Source organism: Anthonomus grandis, chromosome 15 (genome assembly GCF_022605725.1).
Source record: "Anthonomus grandis grandis chromosome 15, icAntGran1.3, whole genome shotgun sequence".
In the NCBI taxonomy this organism is placed as follows: Eukaryota; Metazoa; Arthropoda; class Insecta; order Coleoptera; family Curculionidae; genus Anthonomus; species Anthonomus grandis.
In genome coordinates, this window is record NC_065560.1 from 4,865,851 (window position 1) to 4,887,540 (window position 21,690).

The following is a 21,690-nucleotide window of genomic DNA, read 5'->3' on the forward strand; positions in this document are numbered from 1 at the left end:
TGTTAATACTGTATCTTCCAAATCAAGCTTCATTCATACCAAAAAAAAGGCAGTCAAAATTGCTGTTCACACATCAAAAACCAACATCGCAAGCAAATAAAAATCTATTAAATGTTCATAATAAAGAAATAAACTTCAGTCCATAATATAATATGTAAAAACCATTAACTTTAAATCTGATGACATCCTCGATTCATCCGTTCCAAGTACATCTCGTACAACAACTTATTTATGTTAAAGTAATGTGGGTTCTGAGATTCGTTTAAATCGGGAGAGTACTGAGAGCTGTAGTTATATTCTGAGCTTTGTTCTGAACCGGTTGGCGAGTCAGATATCCTATTTTGGCTCCATTCAGCACACCCCGACTCCGTCATCATGTTGTTGATGTGAAGGTTGTTGATTCGTTTCGAAAGGGGCATAAATTCAGTCTCGTCTTGAAAGCTTCTGCAGCGTTTCCTGAAAGGAAAAACATATTTTTATTTGGGTCATTAAATGATCAAAACCATTTTATACAAGAAGGAGTTACATGTTACAAAATGATGGAAGTATAGAGTAATAAATTAGCTATTTCAAATATCATACTGGTGATTAGTTTTTATAAAAATAATAGATCTTATTGTTCATAAATCCATAGCAAAAAACTTCCTTAACAATGTCAATGCTCGGAAAGTGTTTTTTGGAAATATGTAGAGGGAAGAGATTTTTTTATTCTCGCTTTTGAATAATGTAGGATTCCTTCAAAGGCCAATCTAAGAAGTTTGTTTTATTTAATAGTTCAAGGAGAATTTGTTATGTACTTAAATCTGTTGGGTTCTTTGGGTCAAATCTAATTAATCTACTTATGCAAATTACAGATAATAGTAAGAACATAGAGAAGCGAAGCACCTATAATAGGCTGCCAAAAAGATCCTTCCAGGCACAGATCCTGAAAGGTTCCTTATAAGATCTAAGTCACTGGACATGAGTTTTGGTCTTAAAGTTTAGAGGAAAATCTGTCTTTAAAAAAAAATTACTCCGTTTTTCGTAAACGACGTACTTTTTAACCAACACTGATTTGGTAAAAAATTATAATATTTAAGTATTAAGTGTCAAATATTTTTTTTGATCATCTCTGTGTTAATTTACACGGCTACGTGAAATTTTTATGGAGAAGATTCATACCAGGATATTGTCAATAAGGGTAAGTAATAATATGCATTAGTATAACGTATTAAAACGTTTTCCAAAAATGGAAGTTAAAGATTAAAACACCCATGCAAGGTGTCTGATGAAGCAGATATTTCGAATCAAATGCTTAAAATTGTAGCAGTAGCATCAACATATTTCATTTTTATTCATACGCATGCACCTATTGCAATATTATATTGATGCTGTGATTTTTCTAAAAATTTATACATGCAACAGGCCTAGGCGTCTAATGTTGCCATACTAAACCGATTTATTCTAGCCAAATGCTAAGAAAATCGTAATTTTGTCGCCAATTGTTTGAGTGCATTAATCGAGAGAAGATAAAACCTATTTAGGCAAGTCTGAACCTGTCTAGACAAGTCAAAACCTGTCCAGACAAGTTAAAAATCTGTTTTTTTCCTGTTTATTTCTGTTTTCTTACCCCCAGTTTCTTTTTTTTATATATAGCCAAAGAAAAATTTAAAATTGGAGCAGAAGCCTCTGTAACCTTCACAGACAAAAGTGGAAGCATCCTTGAAGAGGATTATCTCTCCTTATTTACCAAGTGGATAGAAATAGAAGCAATTTTCGGTCCTTTAAGTGAAATAAATAATTGCAGCTCATATGCTTACTGGGATGATATTCGGGAAAATATTGACATTCCCGAAAATACTCCTTTACATATTTACAAATGGGTGGATTTTGGGTACTTGTATAAAAAAAGTTACTTTATATGATTAAAACTTTTCCTATATTTCATAAAATTTTAGATGTTCTTACAATTGATGGTGAGATATTCTTCATTACAGTTAAATATAAAACTGTTCGATTTGGTGAGAAAAGACATGCCTTTGCCTTATCAGAAACTGATAAATGTGATATTATTCAACAAAAACATTTAAAATATAAAGAAGTTTTTAATATTACTGTTGATTTGACTGAAAATTCCATGTTATATTTAGTACCAAGGTACGTAGGCTAAGTTGGCTATTTACATATATGTATTCAACATGAATTAACCACTCAAGCTGTTGTTTAATTGAATTTTTTTATTATTTTGTTAAAATGACATTTTTGTTTTTATATATAAAAATTTACTATATACCTATTTTCGATATGTAAGGATATACCTATATATACTCTTTGGTTGTTTTGCTTTTATTTTGTTTAGACAAATACAATAATTTTGATATATGTACCTTCTATGTTTTTTGTTTTGCTTTTGTTTCTTAATATAATAAAATATTAAATATAACTCTAAGCCGACTTTGTATACAAGTGAATGTATATATATTTTATAGATTTTAAGGAAATGTGACCTAAACAATTTATAAAATTGTTAAGTTTTTTGTATGTTTTGTTGTATTTTTTATTTTTATATATTTGTATTTTTTGTTTTGTCTTTGTGTATATTTTGTTTGTATGATTTATTTAAATAATAGCTTTGTCAACAAAATTTTAAATTTTATGATAATAAAGCATTGATTGACAGTTTTTTATTTTCAGTTTACACATAACTGTAATATCCTAAACTTTAAAAATAATTTTACACCATATGGTGTATGCTCTAACATGGCTTAGTATAAATTTAACATGATCAAGTGTGATTAATATAAATAAAATCTACACGGATGTATATTATACAAGGGTGTATATTATACATTACCAGGTGTATATAGTGTATTATAAGTAACACAACTTGGTGTAAATTTTATACACGGTGTTTTTCGTATAAATTACCAATATACGTGTAAAATATACACGCAGAAGTGGTGGACTTTTCTGGACCAGAATTGGTGTAAAAATTAACACGGAATTTTTTACTGTGTAATTGATCACTAATATATCTGATTAATTAATTATATATATACTAATTTGTTGTCACATGTCTAAATGGCTATTAAATTGGTATAATTTTTCTGCTTTCATTGTCGCATATAATATAGGAGAATTAGGGATTTTGAGAACCTTTTGGGAGTTATAATATGTACATTATGTTTATCAGTTGCATTCAGTTCAAGATTTTTATTATTATTTTGCTTTTTATTTGAACCACCTTTAATTATTTTATATATTTATTTGATATTATTAATTAAGAGACCTTTGAAGTAAGGAAAACTATAACTAATAATTAGGAGTCATAAATTGATCAACAGCTCAAATGGGCCAAACACATTAATTATCTTGCTGGAAGAATTAGACTTTTAATCCAAAAGTTTTACATACTAAGAAAAATTTTAAGTACTAAACTTTGTATTTTTATGTGTAAGTCCTTAGTAAAATCTCTAATAACACACTGCATGATAGCATGGGGCGGTACCTAAGAAAGTAGAATGCAGGTTTTAAATGTACTGCAAAATGATGTTTTAAAGGTCATTTTGAATTTGAATTGAATAATTCCTGACATGTTTCAGACATGGACTCAAACCCTGGTGTGTATGTTACTGCCTACATTTTATTTTTAAAATGTATACTATAGATAGTTTTAGTAGGTATCTTTTTGAATTTGAATTATAACTTTTCCTTTCTATTCCTGTGTATGTATAAGTGATTTCTTGGCTTGTGTTTGTATATAATAAAATATTTACTGGTTTGTTGCTGTATCTTGGCTGAATATTCTAATGAAAATCTTTTTTTAAATATTAAAGAACACACATAGGTTGCCTAGGAATGTTATGTTGAATACTTTAGGTCATCAATTTGATTTGATATAGTAAAATATTTTAGCTTCCTAAGTTGTTCTCCTTAAAATGCTAAGCTAAAATGCTAATGTGTGATTTTCGGAAAATTTTGCTAAACTAGATGTTTATCCAAAACACCTTATACTTATTATATCTTCCCAAATTGTGTCTTTAAATAATGTCAGAAATTGATTATCATCATAGCATGTAATAGTATAAGTTAAGTTTGGATGGAGGGTAGGTTTTCTTCGGTGTCAAGCCTTTTACACTTTAAACTATTTGTCTTTAGTTTACTGTCAATAACAGGTTTAAAATTCAGGTGTTACCCTCCTGGTGACAGATTTTATTGCACATTATGGATTCCAGTACTCCTGTTTGCTCTGAGATAATTTTTTTGTAATGTAGCTATTTCAAATAAATATTATCATATAACACCTGCAATTTATACTTACAGGTTTGAAATTTCAACAATTATTCAATAAACTAGTTTTATATCGAGACATGACTTTGAAGTTTTTTAAATGAATAGGAAAAATCCTAACTTGAACACAGTTATTAAATAAGACAGTCTGAGCAGCAAGATACAATTCTAAACAGGGATTTTTAAGATTCTCAGTAGCCTCTCTTATTAAGGTGATCCTAACAATCGAATTAATGTGCATATTTCTTATCGGCCTTGTCATTTGATATGTCAGAATTATTGTTGTGTATACTTATTTAGCGTATTTATTAGCTGATTAATAAAAAAACGTTATTAGGGCACTTGGAGTTAATATCTCTAAGGCCTGCAACTGCCTTTAAATGTCATTGTATGCCTGAGGTGGGTGTAGTTTCCTACAATTTTTTTGTTAAACAAAAATGAAATTAACAGAGGGGATGACTAAGTATGCAAACTTACCTGTTTTGAGTCATTTTACAATTGTTCCTTTGAACAATCAACGACTAGGATATGTTTGTTTTTCAAAATGAATTTGCTGTTTTTTTTTCTTTTTTCTGTAAAATTTTAAGAAGTCACAACATTCACACTACTGACTGAACTGACAGATTGTACTGACAGTTAAGGATGACCGATGGTCAAACGTCAATGTCAAATATCGAAAATAACGGCTGATTGTGACAGTTATAAAAAGTGGTTACTGTCAAAAATTAATTGTATAACAAAATAACTTTTAATATTTCTTGGGTAGTTAACATAATTATATATTTATCTAAGTTATATTAAATGTAGGTTAATATTTTTTTTCAAAAAAAAACTACCCCTTGTTGCTACATTCTAAAGGCCAGACGTCAATGGGAACATGTTTTATCGGCGTTGCCGGCTTCTCTAATTGTTCCCTAAAAACTGGTATAAATTTGACATTGGTGACATTTCTTGCCATGTTGATTTTTGACATCTATTCACGATTTCCCTATTCATCGAAAAAGGCTAATTTTAATTTAAAAGAAAAATAGAAGAACTCTTGCTCAATTCCATATAGTCTCTCAATAGTATTGTTCTATAGTAAAGAATACGTACTTCCTTTTATTTGTGTGATTAACCTATACACCACCAGTTGTAATTTCCTGAAGGATATTTGAAAGAGAAACGTGCATTGCCTTTTCCATTGTGGCAACTCTATTGTTCCTTTATATAAAAAAATGAGTAAAAAAAGGCACCAAAGGGACCCCACGAACGGTGACGAGTCCTCAGAATCCGGAGATGAAAACCAGAACAACGCGGAATGCAGTCACATCAACAAGGCTGTAGATTTACCTCGCCTAAAAAAAACCTTACTAAAATCTGGCTTTCTAACTGAATGTGAGGAGTGCAAAAAGGTCCCAGCCGATCCAGAGATAGATGAGTCGGAATTTGAGGTCGACTTATCCCTCTGGCTATGCTTGAAGTGTGGTAACCAAAGTTGCGGGAGAAGTAAGAACATGCATGCTCTCCACCACTATGAAACTCCACGTTCCGATTGTCATGCTATGTGTGTAAATACGACCATTTGGAGTATATGGTGCTACGGCTGTGATAATGAGATTAATATTTCTTGCAAAAAAAAATTGCTGGAAGCCGTCGAGTATTTAAAAAAACATTCTGAGTCGAATCGAATGAAGCAGGTTGCTAATACAAATACAGTAATTAATAAGGTAAGAACTTTTTATTTAGAAAATATCTTTTAGGATTGTTGTCTTACATCACTTCAGTGTAAACTTGAAAAACAGTTACAAAACAGAAATTGTTAAAATACATAATTACAAAGTAGCATTCTAGATAATATATGTATAGGATGGAAACAAATAACATACATACCTAACTAAAAACAAATATACAATTTAAAATTGCATACAATTTTTTTCTTATAAAAGCTTAGAACCAATATCACATTTATTTTAGATGAATTACCAACATTCAGTGTAAAAATTTCACAGAAATTTCAAAATATCTGTCGTACAACTTTCTAGGTATACACAAATGTAAAAAGCACCAGTAATCAAGTAATGTTTCATTTTTGATAAAAATAGTTTAGGCTCTAAATTTTATTGAGAAAATATCTACTAACTTAGCAAGAAATGCACCTTTATATTGCGCTTGCTCATGGTTTAATATTTTACATAGCAATAGTGATATTGACCTGTTTAATGGCATTATAGCTATATTTTAAAACAAAATTTCTCCATTAATCATGGACCTTATAGCCATCAAATCTCTTTCTATATAAACACTTTTCTCTCTGGGATTGTGAGTTCGGGATTTCAGATGATTCTGGTTCATTTCAATTTTTATAGACTGGTAAGTTTTTATGCACTAGGTTAGAGGTTCTTTATATGCCTCCTCTTGATCAATTCAAGCTTTAATAGCATCCAGTGGAGCCGCTGAAGAAGCAGTTTCCATTTTTTAAATTCTGTAGGTGATTTAACTTGATTAGACCAACAGTCTACAAGGCACTTTAACTATAACCATTGGAAATTAATAACTTGATTAGCAAAGGTTGTAGAGGTGTTGGTCAAAGACTGAGGAAAACTATTTGTAATTTGAAGTTCATTTAGCTCAAGTTTAGAGTTCAGGAACTGGTGTAAATTGTCAGTTTTTTTAGTTTTCTACTGCATCTTATTCTTACCCTAATCTTTTTAATAATGTAAGATGCCTAAAGTATATAATTATTTTTTTTTTAAAGTTTATCTACTTTGTATAATTACTTCTTGATCTGTCAAGCATAAATTATTAGGAATTTCCTGTTAGGCAATGTTCAGTAAACAAATAAATAAAATATAAAATGAGATAAGTCTGGGGATTCCAAAGGTTTGCTACAATATACTTTGCAAATAATATTTGATGTTTCAGACAGCTACATAGAAACAATGCAGATGATAATTGTCTTTCGAAAGAGAACAATTAGGACCATTTGTAGTGTATCATATTATTCAGAAAACTAGTCATAATGACAGCATACTCTTTTTATATATCTATGATATGTTAAAAGAAAACATTGATATAAATATGTGTAATAGAGAGACACAAACTAGTCAAATCCTTGCAGTCCCAAGACAATTCCACTAGTCCTAATAATATATAATCCATTACCTGGTGGGTAAAAAAAGTTAGAGGTGCGTATAGAGGATTTATGCAAAGAATAAAACAATTTCTTATGCAGCATCCATTTTATTCAGTAAAAGAATTTATTGAACAATCAAATAAATTGGGCGTTTTAGCTTGATAGATTAAATTGAGAGTAAAAACAAACTTTTTTGTGATTTAAGTGTCACCACAAAGGTTCGATCCATAGGACTAGAGACATACTGTATTTAAGTCAGCCTTCAAAGAATATGAAACATTAAGATTTACATTTTTTAGTTCCAATCGGTAATTTCTACACTGCCAGAAACTCTTATTACTAATACCAGTAGTACAGGTGCATTACCTAAAACAATCATCCCGTCAACAACAGACCTGCCGAGGGCAAGAGGCTTGGCCAATTTAGGAAATACATGTTTTTTCAATTCAGTTATGCAATGCTTAGGACAAACTCCCTATTTGGTAAAATTACTGGACGAAACTGCGGAATCTGGACAGCATTTCTCTTTGCCTGGTGGTTCTTTGAAACTCAAGGATAAGGAGGAAGAAATTTCATTACCTGCTTTAGAAGGTAATAATGATTCAAATAAGGTTCTTCCCAAAAAAATTATGTGATGTCTTTTATAGGTGAAACAGAAAGGTGGCGCCCATTAACTCAAACTCTAGCGGAAACTTTACATGAGCTTCAAAGTGGTAGACCTGAAGTTTACATTCCTAGAAATCTGCTTCAAAAATTAACATGTAGAATGCCACAATTCGGTGGTGGTGACCAGCACGATTCTCATGAACTTTTACGGCACTTATTAGAGGCAGTGAGAGAGGAAGACCAACGGAGATTCAAGGCGGTCATTTTAGAAAAATTGGTGGGATCAAAAAAAATCGACCCGGCAACCGTTGAGGAAGAGAAAAAACAAGTAGTCAAATTTTACGGTCAACAGGTTTCGGAAATGTTACTGGCCACAGAACAAGTTTTCAGGGGAGCTCTCGTTAGTACCCTTCAGTGCCAAATTTGCGATCACATGTCCCACAGGGAGGAAAAATTCCTAGATTTAAGTTTGCCGATTTGTGACAAACAAGTCGCCCCAATTTTAAGGAGGAAAGCCGAAGATAGCGAAGATAACAAGCCGTCGAAGCATCAAATTAAGAAGGAAAAGAGGGCGGAAAGGAAAAGAAACAAAAGTAAACTGATAAACCACGCTAAAGTGGTTAACAAATTAGATAATAGCAGTAATGATATTTCTATGGAAAAGAAGTCTGATAATGAAGAGTCCGATGCAGACGTTGAGGACAATGTAGAGGTAGGAAAAACACAAATATTTATTTATTAACGAAAAATTTATTTTATAGTGTTGGGCTTAGATCTCAAAATTACAATATTAATAAGTTTAAATCTAGGAAAGTTCAATTTTCTTATCTGCTAATTTAAATTTATTCACTGACATAATTATAATAATCAAGCTCTGCAGACTACTTTTAAAAGGTGGACCAGATTCAATTGACTGGGAAATGAAGTAAATAAGATTTCCTACAGTATAGAAGGTGCAAGAGGAATTGATGGTGGTACATGAATTTTAAAAGTAGGCAGACACGCGGGGTTTTTAATACAATTATTTGAAAATCTTTTATCCAAAACACATATCATAATATTTCCTTCTGTCAGTTAATATATTTAAGCCAAGATAAGACATTTTCAACTCATTACTAAGATTTTTCAAATTGAAATTCATTTATTGCTCTTTCGATTACATAAGTAATATAAGGTCGTCGATTTAAGAATAATACTAGAATTAAGATTATGTTTAATTAGAATTAAAAAAAGTTTAAAATTAAAATAGTTAGAGCTAAGTCAAATGAAAATAAAAAGTAAAAGACACACCACTTAACACTAACTACACCAGCAGACACAGGCTTATCAAACTAGGTATATATTAAAAGAAAAACCTGCTAGCAATATGGGCAGTTAAAACCAAATAGATTAAGCCTCTCTGAATGAGTTATGTAATCACCCAATCATAATATAATTTATTTCTGATTTCTAGAATCTAATTAGAAAATTTCAGATACTTATTTTAAATCTTACTAATTCTCTTAACATGTATTTGGTTGTACCAAAAAATATTTCGAAACTGCAGCATAGACCTAAGAAAGGTGAACAGTGCAAACACATTATTAAAATTCTTACCGTAATAATATCATCAAAGTGAAAATGAAAGGCCAATGAGTTTTTCAGATAAACCCCTTCATGGCATTAACCTTTTCAAGAATGATATTATTGATATAATATTGTACATTGTACTTTCAAAAGCTGAGAAGATGATTACATAGATAAAGTATTAGATTTTTTGGGTTCTGACGACTTTGTTAATATAAACAAAGATCCTACTGGTTCTTTTTTTCTCTAAGGTTAAACAAACCCTTGATAAGTGTAATCTAACTTTAGAATTTTTTCATATTAAAAAAAAAATTATATCCTATGAATCCTAGAACTTGTCCTGTCATCTACGGCCTTAAACAGTGACATATACCTTTTCTTTATAAAAAAATTAACACATGTGCTGCAACTCCGTCTCTGGGCAGGTCAAATCACCTGCAATTCCTCAAAAAATGTTGCCTCATCACCTATCATATAAAACCTAAACAGTGGTGTACTTGTTTTTTTTTTAATAAAAAAATTAACGTGCATGTGCTGCAAGTCCGTCCCTGGATAAATCAAATTACTTGGAATTCCTCAAAAAGTTGCCTCACTACCTATCATTTGAAACCTAAAAAATTCATTTGAATCGCTTAAAACGTTTTTAATACAGAGGTAAATTAAATGTCATCGAGGCAATTCCGACTATCGATGGATCTCAAACTACTTTTTTATGGCTCTTGTATATACTGCAGCATTTTTGACTAGGGCATTCAAAGGGGATTTTTGACTATTTTTTCTGTGCACTTAAAGTCCGTCAATATTTAATATTTTAATTAAACTATTCGGTGATTTTTCAAAGCATTTTAGTAGATTGTGTGTTTCAAGTCAAGTTTTTTAATAAAATTAATTTTTCAGGACTCTTGTCCACCAAACGTGATAGCCCTTCCGGCACCCGGCGAAGATTTCACGCGAAAAGGCACCGAATCTGGCTACAACTCCGACAAAGTAGATAACGGTAGTTCAGACTCGAACCGCATTAACTCTCCGACCGAAATAAACGTAGATGATAGCGGTATCCCCAGTCCTAGTGCGGTAACGGGCGGCAATGTGGGGCCCAATAGTCCCGCTTCCAGTGAGGCTAATGTCGACATGGGTAGTCCCTTGTTTGGTACCAGTACTAATAGTCCCGATGAGGAGTTTGGAGATGGAACCAGGTAAAGTGTTAAAATCTACCAGTTCTTAATAAATTAGGAAAACAATAATAATAATTAGCAAAAATTTGAGGTAACAATGACATTGTCGACGTTTCATTGAAACTGTAAGTGATTATTGGCCTGGAACTATAAAGGTACCTATTCACGTTCAGGCGGTCGGCAGTCCTTGGACGGTCCGGCTATTATTTCCGGCTTTCTACACACGTACAGTTTGTTGCTAGGGTTTCTGTCGACAGTTTTCTATCCGATGCGATATTTGCCGGACGTTTGGTTCAAATTCAGTACACACATTCAGTTAATGATCGACGACATGTCACAAGAATACGCTGCAGCTATTGTCATTATATATATTGTCACAAGAACGGTGAAGGAGTTGTTGAAAAAACGTAGTTCCTTATCACATTTGGAACTTATACGAGAACTGCGGCAAACAAGCGACAGTGATTTAAAAAATTACCTTAGAATGGACACTTATTAAATTTGGTTAAGCCGTATATCACAAAAAAAGACACAATAATGCGACAAGCAATCAGCGCTGAAGAAAGATTGTTAGTGACTCTTAAGATATTTAGCAACAGGCCGCAGCATGGAAGATCTAAAATTTACTGCAATTATTTTGCCCCAAGCGTTAGGAAAAATTATTCCAGAGACGTGCAATTCGTATAGTTAAACCCAGAAACAGTGGGTCTTACTATTTCAACTATAAGGAATATTTTAGTATTGTTCTGATGGCCCTTGTAAATGCTAACTATAAATTTGTTTATGTAAACGTTGGTTGCAATGGTAGAGTATCGGATGGTGATGTCTTCGAGTGCACCGATTTTCATGACAAACTATTGAATAAATCATTAAACTTGCCGGATAACCAAAATACAACGGAAAATTTAAATTTTGTATTTGTAGCTGATGATGCATTTGCATTGAACGAAAATATATTGAAACCATAAACCCTCAAAAAAATTTTTTGTAGTTATCGGTACCGAATTGGTAATTGTGTATTACTGTTTATAACTATTTATTATAATTAAACAACGTGGCTTTGTATTATGTGATTATAAAGAAAACATAAATATAGTGAAAGTGAATTAGTATCAACTTACCGCATTTTCATTAATTTCTTCATCGTTATGCATTTCTTCTTGTTCTACATCACTGTCTGAAGAAATAGTTGTTCCACACTCTTCGTGCTTAACAGTAAATAAAAGACTGTCATAATACCACAACACTGGCTTATACAAATCATCTGGAGAAGAACCGCTTCTTTTCGATGGCTTCACTTTCTTCAGCTCTTTTCGAAAAGCACTTCTCATATTGTTTATTTTATTTTTTACAGAATCGACTGTAGCATGTTGATCCACTGTTTTGTAAAGTTGCAATAACTCCTCGTATGCCTTATTTCTAAATGCTCTATTAGTATATACTAGCATCTTTCACTTTCCATAAACATTTATGGGCACGGTACATTTCAATAAACTCCTTTGTAAAGTCTGGATTGTTAGCCATTACTTTATAAACAGGGAAAGATTTTAGTCTAGAGTAAAATCAGGCCGGCCGGCAAATAACGTCCACAAAACACTACACACGTTGAGTTTTTAACAATATGCGACGAAAGACAGGCCACGACCTGTCCCCCAACCGAACGTGTGTAGCGAGAACTGGCCGGCCGCCTGATTATCTGGTACCTTAAGATTTCTTTATTTAATATTAATTCAATTTATGCCATAATAATAAGGAGTTAGTTGAAACGCCTTTTATATGTGATACACTTGTTATATATATACAGATATAATCATTCAAACCTCGCCTATAGGAAATAGTGTATAAGCGTAAGCGAGAGGGGACATATGGAGTCCGCATGAGACAGACAGAGGGCTCAATACATGTCGTTTCTAAATTAATACGTTTGGCAAGACTGATATTTCTGCCGCACGGCTCTCCGCTCGTTCATCGAAAAACGAGACAGATCTTATCCTCACCACACTGCACCGCCAATATGAGATTGCATTTTAAACGTTTAACGTTATTTTTATTCCTAGCTTCTTGCTTAATCAGCAAAGATTACATTTAAAACCGCTCGCTATTTCCTTGTTAAAATGTGTTCTCTTGAGGAAAAAAGCAAATTATTAAGTGGTATTATGCCGGCAGTTCTGTCGATGAAATATCAGGCAGAATTGCATTCACGTTCGAAAATCGGCCCATTCCCGTACGCAGCACAATTTTTGCAATTGTCCATAGGTTTGAGACCTTTGGGCATAGAAAAACAAACCACCGAGAAGCGACAAAACCCGCATTTACCGTTGATTTTCTGTGGTCCAATTTTGGTGCCCTTGAGCGGGCTTAAATGACTGGCGCTACATATTAAGTAACGGAGAAAAATCGTTTTGGCAATTTAATAGTTCCGTACACGGAGAGAAATACGACAATTAATAGATTAAAAATTTTATTGGGAATTTGAAATCAAAACTATTACATTATTTTACTCTTGGTATAGTTAAGTTATAAGTATACCTAAACTATACCGGGTGACACAGGAAAAAGGGAACACGCAACAACTTTTTTATTTTTCAAGATAAACAAATGTATGAAAAAACAAACTGGGTGCCATTTAAAATAAGAAAGTTCGTGTCATTTTCGGTTCAACCGGAAGTGATCAAAAACAATTGAATACGTCAAAATATGCTTTTATAACCATTCTATTGACATACCAAATTTCATTTGTTTATCTTGAAAAATAAAAAAGTTATTGCGTGTTCTCTTTTTCCTGTGTCATTCGGTATAGTGCCAACTATAAAAATTACCATTTAGGATAAATAATGGAAAACAAAAAATCTTCTAAACAAACTTATTTTTTGAGAAAATAATATTGGCCCATTGTATAATGAAACACAAAAATACATTGGCAATAATTAAATTAAACCTAGGTACATTTATACATTCCGCAAAATTTTTAGTTTTCGAACATTTTTATCTTTTTTGTTTTTAAGACCCTATTATTATATTTAATGATGTAAAATATTTTCAACCTCATAAATAATTTTAAGATAAAGGTTTTTGGAAAATGTGCACAAGGGTGTTCATAATTAATAGTTTTCCACATCCTGTCTTTAAATGACATCCACGAAAAGCACAGGTATAAGGCATATTATAAAAGTTTTTAATAAAATAAAAAGCACAATGACAACACACCCAAAAAATAAAGACAGAGAAAAATTCAGGCAACACTTGACTAGACTAAACTAAGCGTCGAATATTACCGGACTAACCGACGGCTGGCAGGGGACCGGCAATAAGACAGGTATACCAAATAAGCTCGCACATGCGCAAGAAAAATCGGTCCCGGCTTTGTCTCTTCTCGGTGGTTTGTTTTTCTCTGCTTTGGGTGCTTGCAAAATTGCAGGAAATGCTACGCAAATGAGCAACCACCTGTTGTTAGACCGCTAAACGAAGAAAGGGAGCTTCGAGAGGTTAATGTTTGTGCTGTTGCTGAAATGAGCTTTCCTTGCAATAGTACAACCAGTGCCAAAGAAACGGGTATTGAGCCTTTAAGGGTTAGAAGAATTTTAAAAAGAAACAAGTACAAGTGCAAAAAACTCAAGAAATTTTCCCACAAGACTATATGAGAGACGGATGGAATTTTGCCATGAAGTATTGGAAAGGGCAAATCGGGACGAAATGTTTATTAGTATCATTTTGTAAAATAAATGGTAAACATAATCCGTCCATTACAGTGGGTTATTCGAGGGAAAATAAGCACGTAATGGTATGCTTACGTGTATGCTTACTACACGTACACAATACTCTCAAGAGGTTAATGTATGGGCTGGCATTTTAGGTGATTCAATTATAGGCTCTTTTTTTATCGATGGAAACCTTAATGCCAACAAATACCTTAAACTTTTGAGAAATGAAGTTCTTCCTGCTATTCGAGGGCTCAATATCAATTTAGAACAAGTTTGGTTTCAACAGGATGGTTGTCCCGCTCATAACGCATTAGTGGTACGTCAATTTCTCGAAACGTCTTTCCCTGATCGAACAATCAGTGGAAACGGTACTATTAAATGATCCGCCAAAAGCCCCGATTTAGCCCCCAATCATTTTTTTCTTTGGGGATACCTAAAAGAACAAATTTATAGGCACGAAAATGAACGGGCTACTAATTTAGAAGAGCTTTGTGTTAAAATTAGGCAAGCATTTGATAGTATCTGCATTCAAATGTTGTCGAACACAAGAAGGTCGTTTTATGGTCGATTGACGTACTGCACTGCTAAACAGGGTGGCCTTTTTGAATCTGACATAAGATAATTTTAATTTAATATTATCAAATGAACTTAATTTTTTGCTTTATTTTGAATTATTTTTTTTATTTCCTGTCCAATATTTAGTTAAGACTCAAACGAAACAATTTTTTTTTTAAATTTGCCCGAGAGCAGTGCATCCCCACTTGAACGCTTTAAGAATACTAAAAAGTTTCGGACTTCGGCGGGGTCCCTGCTTCGAGTATGTTGTCACAAAATTGCCAGACCTTTCGCGATATATAATTTCTATAGGCGAAGTTAGAATGATCATATCTGTATATTTTTTAATTGATGTATATTTCAGCACTTTTCCGCGTCCAATGTCAAGGCTCGCATTTGTGGAGAATAACAACAACAAAAACATCGATCTAAAAGTAGATTTGGAGAAGCTTAGTCTATTGAACGATGGAGATTCTAGTAAAGTTAATTCCGTGTTTGAACCGGATCAGTTGATAGAGGGCGCATGTGCAATGGAAACGACCAACAGTGAAATGGTAAGTTTTGCAATGGAAACTTTCATTTGTTTAATATCAAATGATTTGGTGTCAGATATAATAAAAATTATCTAAATTCAGTCACCCTGAATAGCACAGTAAATTTTTAACGAAATTATGTCTAGAAATAGAATCTGTATTACATGGATTCCTTTTTTCCATTATTGCTTTTAATGGTTCCGCTCCTGCACCAATCCTCAAGATAATATAACTATAAAGTCAAGTAGTTATGATGGAATTTCGTTTTGTTTACTGGAAAATATACCTATAAATGCAACTAATGCTCTTTGCCTTGCTGATTTTAATTGGGCTTATTTCCTCCTTGCTTAAAGTTGGCAAAATTAATTTCTAAGTATAAAGGAGCTGGGCTTTAAAGAGTTTTCTGTGAGGCAGAAGTGCCTCTAATTCTATGATCAGATGATGACAATGCTGTGACTTACCCACGGCTTTTAACGGAGTAAGTCACAGAATATTGTTGCGGAAGCTTCTAGTTTATAGCGTTAGAGGTTCTGCACTAAATCTGGTTTAAAAGTTAGTTGTCCGATCACCAACTGTTCCATAGGAACCAAAATTCTTGGACCATTGCTGTTCTTCATTTACAAAATTGATGATGAACATAACCCTTAACCACTAACGTACGATTTTTGTAACGTGAATGCTAACCTGACATCTCTCAGACGTTGTTAGAAATATCATCACATTGTAACCAAATATTTATTTTTTTTAAATAAAATGCTTATAAATCGTTACTAAGGACTCTTTTTATTTGTAATAATGTGAAACGAATATTAAAGTAATTGTTTTTCACAAAAATTGAACAAAATAAACAAATATTCTACATAATAAATAATTTTTAGGTAAACTGAACGAAACTTAATTGTAAACATATTAAAGTCTTAAAATTAAATGCTTTTCTATTAAACAAAACGTAAATAAACATAAATTATTTCTAACAGCAAAATTTATATGCTAATATTAGGAAAAATACAAGTAATTTTATTACATTTTCTGAACACATTCAGTACACATTTTTTTGCTACATTCTAAACATATCGGATTTTGACAGCTATAACAAACATAGGCTGTTTGCCTTTCGAAGGACATGTATAACAAGTTTTTCTTTTGGCCAAACGTTCAATTTTATTCTCTAATGGAATTTCGGGATCTTTTAAGCCTAAGATATCACAAATACTTGATCTTATTCTTTTAGTTACACGTGGATTTTTTGCTCTTAGGACGAGATGTGGAGTTACTAATTGGAATGCAAGTTTTTCGATAAATTCTGCTATCTTTATTGTTTGATTATCTTTAAATGATTGGTGCATTATATAGGCATTAACTGTACTAATATCAAAAACTCGGAAAAATATAGCCAAAGGCCACCTACGCGTACGACGACTGCATGAAAATTTAGAGCACTTTTCATCTAATGCATCAACTCCACCTTTAGTAGAGTTATAATATGATATTATTTCTGGTTTTTTATTTATTGGATCTTCACATTGTGAATGATGCATTGAAGAGACCAGAATAACAGCTTTGTTTTTTTTGGGAACATGTGAGACTAGAGTTAGGTCTTTTGTAAACCCATAGAGAGCAGAGCCAGCTTCTCGCTTTTGGTTAGGCTGGTATTTCTCGCTTGTTCTTCTTAATGGTTCCCACACACGTTAAACCTCGGTTTCTTAGCAGTTGTACCAGCTCGATAGAAGTGAACCAATTATCGAAAGTTACATTTCTATTAGAGTGGAACAGCGGCTGAGCAAGTCGTAATACTGACTGTGTTGGTTTTTTTTATTTTTGTTCTTCTTGTGATAGTCCTTCACCATCCGTATTTTTACCTTTGTAAATATAACCATTAAAAAAAAATTATTTCGTGCATCTGTAAGGCACATAATTTTCAGTCCATATTTTGTTGGCTTATTAGGAATATACATCTTAAATTTACAGCGCCCACGAAACCCAACAAGCATCTCATCAATGCATCCCGATGATCCTATAGAATAAGAAGCCTGACAATTTTCAACAAATAACTGGAAGATTTGACTAATCGGAGCAGCAGGATCTGTTACTTTTCTAAACGCCCTATCATCTGTATTATCAAATCTTAGCGCCAATAGCAAAAATGCAAATCTTTCTTTTGACATTATGCAACGAATTATTTCTCTTCCTGTACCATTTGTTTTAAAGATAGTATCTATATTCTCATGATTTGATTTAAATATGGCTGTAAAGGCAAGAAGTCCTAAGAATGCACTTAGTTCGATTTTATCGATATTTTTCAGCGTCGGAGAATTTTGGTTTTTGTATTTTAATCGAAGTTTTTCTATTTTATTATTCGTCCATTGAATTATTATTTCAAGGATGTGGTCGGTAAATAGCATTTCCATACAGCAAGAGGTTCCAGTTATAGCCTTCGGACGTATACCGGGTAGTTGTATTATAATATTATGCTTTTGCGTACGGCTTCTCGAAACTAAAGGTTCCTTTGCCCATTTGAATCTGTTTTTGCCATAAAAACTTTTGCTTACTTTTTGACGCACAGTTTTAGTTATTTCTTCATCTTCACTATCTTCTGTTTCAGTAATTTCCATATCTTGCGTCTCCATCGTTTTTTCTTCCGACTCTGACCCATCTAAGTAAAGTGATAAAAAATAGATATAGTTTTCTTTGTCTAATAAAAATCAGGACTTACCCTCTTCAGAATCAGTTTCGTGATCACTCTCTAAAACAAAGTCCTCATCACAATCTTGCTCTAAGTCGCTACACTCGCTATCTGTTTCATTATACCACTTAAGTAATTGGTCCTCATAATTTGCGTCGGCTACTGACACTGATTTCGAACAACTCGGTTTTGGATCCATCGAATAAATAAATTACGCAACTACTAAGGTGACGTCTCCCAGACGGGTTTCGAGTTTTCGACGCAGATAAGAGGGCAAATACAACGCACTTCACCGATTTCCTTACGTCGACTGATCGAGCGAACGCGTACCAAAAAGTATATAGGATATTGAATTTAAAATTTAAGGCGGTGCCTAATTACGCCCAACTGAACTTACGCTCCCGTCTCCCAGACGTAACGTTAGTACTTAAGGGATAAAAGAATATAGTTGACGTTGTTTGTTGACGATACCAACGTGCTGTGGTGCTCCGCCAGCACATCTATTTATAATACAAAGGGCCTTAACAAGAAATATCTCGTTTATTGGTAAAAAAGATGAAAACCGTTTTGTAAACAATGGGCTTGGAAAATTTAAAAAAATATATATATATTTTCCTAAAAATAAATACAACATAAGTTTATAAGAACAATAACGTTTATTTCAAGTTGTTAGGGTAAGTATTTGCAAAGTTATAAGGCTGCTAGTCTGGGGTTTTTTATACCTCCCGAGATTCCGTCCCAATTACGCGCTACGTCATAGACGCCGACGCAACGCGACGGTGTATTATAGAGCGCTCGCTAGCCAGCCAGCCACAGCCTAGTACCCAGGCGTTATTTTGACAGGGTGGTTTTGTTTGGTGACTTTTAACTTTTATTATTGACGTATTTTGCTTGTTGACTAATTACAATGGAGCAAGGATTTGTTCGTGGTCAGTCAGACAACTTATCCATTATATAAACGTTAATATTTTAAAACTATAAATTCTATTTAAAAATAATTAAAAATAAACTTTTACTTTGACACCCTGTTTTTCAAAAACTAAGCATTTTTCTTAGACAAGGTAAATGACACCTGAAACGAGCTGCTTGCCACCAAATCTGCAAAAATGTCGTTTGGCAATTATTTTTCCTACGAAATTTAAATCAAAACACTGAACATCCCACTTTGATGTAATATCCAAAAAGTATAGATTTAACCAAAAAAAAACAAGAATCTCTTAAAATACACTCAAAAACAAGTAAGCGTGTCACTATAATGCGAGAAAAATTCGGCTCACTTCGTTAACATTGTAAATATAGGGTAATACCGGTCCAACCATTTTCCTTGCCTAAGGCGTTTTTCGACATAGAACATATGTACATATGAACTTATTAAAATACAATACAATATTTATAGCAGGTATGTGGAGCAGACATTTTGAAAAACACAAACAACAGCAAAAACATGCATAATAATATTAACAAAGCAGCGTGCGCGGTCGACATGCTAGCGTCGGTCGTCGCGTCCACTTGGGCGCCTGTGACGTATCATCCCGGCCGCGCTGGTACAAGGAAAAAATTAAACATGGCGTATTTATTCGAACTTTGAAAATTGATTGTGAAGTAACTATAAATGCTAGAGAACTGAAATAAATTGCTAAATTTAAGTTGGAGCCTGCTCTTTTTTACAAAAAAATTATCGAATTGTCGTTTCCAAGCTCATTACTGTTTTTATAATTATTAGAGGCGAACTCCTATGTGCACTCTTTCGATGGTGCATATAAATTTAAATAATATAATGAATGTAGAGAAAGTTTTTTGCCGATTCTAGAAAACAAGGACCGTTTTGCAATTTGAGCACCAAATATCTTAGAATACCATTTAACCATAAAAATGTTTCCTTTATTAAAGCTAGCGTATTTATTTTCAATATTACTTTTTTTGACCATGTAGTGAATTAAAAAAAAATCAAATGAATACTACTCAAAAAGGCGTTAATTTGAGAATCACAAGAGGGTTGTGATATCTCAAATTAAAGGTCTTGGTTGCCCACCCCTTGACCTAAATATGCTACTTCTTCCCTTTACCCATATAACCTTTAAACCAAACTTAGTTTTCCTAACTTTTTTGCGTTCAAAGTTATTCGCATTGAAAGTTTTCAAATTGACACCCTGTATACGAAAAATGCTTCACTTCAAACATTTTTAGATGGACCAAGACGAGGACTACATTGAAAACGATTCAACGTACAACGGTACCTTAGCACCGCGATACCAATGCGAAGAAGGCGAATGCTCGGTCGAGTCCTGCCTAAACCAGTTCACCGAGTGCGAACTATTAATGGGTAGCAACAAAGTCGGCTGCGACTTGTGCACGAAACGAAGCGGCAACAAAAAAACCATTTACACGGACGCCTCCAAACAACTGCTCATCTACAATCCGCCTGCGGTGTTAATTTTACACCTCAAGAGGTTCCAAGTGTGTCGGTTTCGTTCCGCTAAAATGTCGAAATTCGTCAAATTCTCAACCGAATTGGACCTGGGCCCGTTTTGTTCGAAACGTTCTCAGAACTTACCGACGATTCAACACGGTCAAACCAAAGTGCTCTATTCGCTTTACGGTATCGTGGAGCACAGCGGATCGATACATGGGGGCCATTACGTGGCTTACGTGAAAGTAAGGAAACCCCTTGAGGAGAACAGCTATAGATGGCAATTTTTACCGAAGAACCAAAAAGAGAAAATTCAAGAGTTAGGTGAGGTCGAGGCACCCCAAGGGAAATGGTACTACATCAGCGACTCGTATGTATCTGAAGTACCCGAATCGAAGGTGCTTAACGCTCAAGCGTACTTGTTGTTTTATGAAAGATTGACGTAAACCACTTGAGGTTCTCTATTAATTTGATAGGGTATAAAATAAGTTTGGGAAAACTCTTGAAATTATTTTCGATTTTAAATAAACGTTCTGATTAAGGTTATTAGAAACTACTGTGGTTATAATATCGTTCTAAATACCTTATTTTTAATTTGGCAATTATTCCTCAACACTCCCCATCCTAAGAGTATTTATGTGGCGTATATACCGTACTAGTTAATAGATTTTCTTAAGATGTTAACAAATTAAGACACTGCCTAATTAAAGTTCAGAAAATAATTTTGAGGCTTTTCTTAAGACCTTCTTGAATTGAACGTTTGTAAATTAAACATAAATTTTGCCACCGAACACTTATTGTGAGACTTTTTTGAAATTTGGTGCTTAGGAAGTGAAAAGCTTCAAATATGCATCGGGGATACTATATAAACCTATTAGATGAATTACATCCGGCATTCAACATGTTTTTCTGGCACCAAATTCCAAAAGGGCAATTATTACTTACTCTAGCGGAACTTATTAAAATTGTATCGCAATCCTGTAATTTATATTGAAAAAAAATTATTACTTTTTATTAACAATTTTTACTGTGTTTAATTTATTAAGCTCTATTTATAAATATAATGGTAATTTTAAA

General features: G+C 33.1%; 3 protein-coding genes across 3 annotated transcripts; 1 reads left to right on the top strand and 2 right to left on the bottom strand.

Moving 5' to 3' along the window:
• Positions 1–86: 86 nt before the first annotated feature.
• On the bottom strand, positions 87–4,898 carry LOC126745297 (uncharacterized). Its single transcript, XM_050453070.1, has 2 exons — positions 4,747–4,898; positions 87–456 (listed from the first exon to the last, which is right to left on the bottom strand). The coding sequence occupies exons 1-2, from the start codon at positions 4,758–4,760 to the stop codon at positions 171–173; spliced, it is 300 nt and encodes a 99-aa protein (XP_050309027.1). The 5' UTR covers positions 4,761–4,898; the 3' UTR covers positions 87–170.
• Positions 4,899–5,224: 326 nt separating this feature from the next.
• On the top strand, positions 5,225–21,690 carry LOC126745293 (ubiquitin carboxyl-terminal hydrolase 16). Its single transcript, XM_050453065.1, has 6 exons — positions 5,225–5,978; positions 7,684–7,975; positions 8,032–8,702; positions 10,454–10,752; positions 15,352–15,541; positions 20,391–21,690. Exons 1-6 carry the CDS (start codon positions 5,487–5,489, stop codon positions 21,057–21,059), a joined length of 2,613 nt encoding a protein of 870 aa, XP_050309022.1. The 5' UTR covers positions 5,225–5,486; the 3' UTR covers positions 21,060–21,690.
• On the bottom strand, positions 16,284–18,517 carry LOC126745295 (uncharacterized). The gene is made up of 2 exons (XM_050453068.1): positions 18,234–18,517; positions 16,284–18,173 (listed from the first exon to the last, which is right to left on the bottom strand). The coding sequence occupies exons 1-2, from the start codon at positions 18,400–18,402 to the stop codon at positions 17,269–17,271; spliced, it is 1,074 nt and encodes a 357-aa protein (XP_050309025.1). The 5' UTR covers positions 18,403–18,517; the 3' UTR covers positions 16,284–17,268.

What these genes read in the sequence shown, in the direction of transcription:
- LOC126745293 (XM_050453065.1), top strand. Translation starts at nt 5,487, where the DNA reads ATGAGTAAAAAAAGGCACCAAAGGGACCCCACGAACGGTGACGAGTCC. An exon ending in ACGTTGAGGACAATGTAGAG is followed by an intron (nt 8,703 to 10,453) that starts GTAGGAAAAACA and finishes TTAATTTTTCAG; the next exon opens with GACTCTTGTCCACCAAACGT. An exon ending in AAACGACCAACAGTGAAATG is followed by an intron (nt 15,542 to 20,390) that starts GTAAGTTTTGCA and finishes AAACATTTTTAG; the next exon opens with ATGGACCAAGACGAGGACTA.
- LOC126745295 (XM_050453068.1), bottom strand. Translation starts at nt 18,402, where the DNA reads ATGGATCCAAAACCGAGTTGTTCGAAATCAGTGTCAGTAGCCGACGCA. An exon ending in CGAAACTGATTCTGAAGAGG is followed by an intron (nt 18,174 to 18,233) that starts GTAAGTCCTGAT and finishes CACTTTACTTAG; the next exon opens with ATGGGTCAGAGTCGGAAGAA.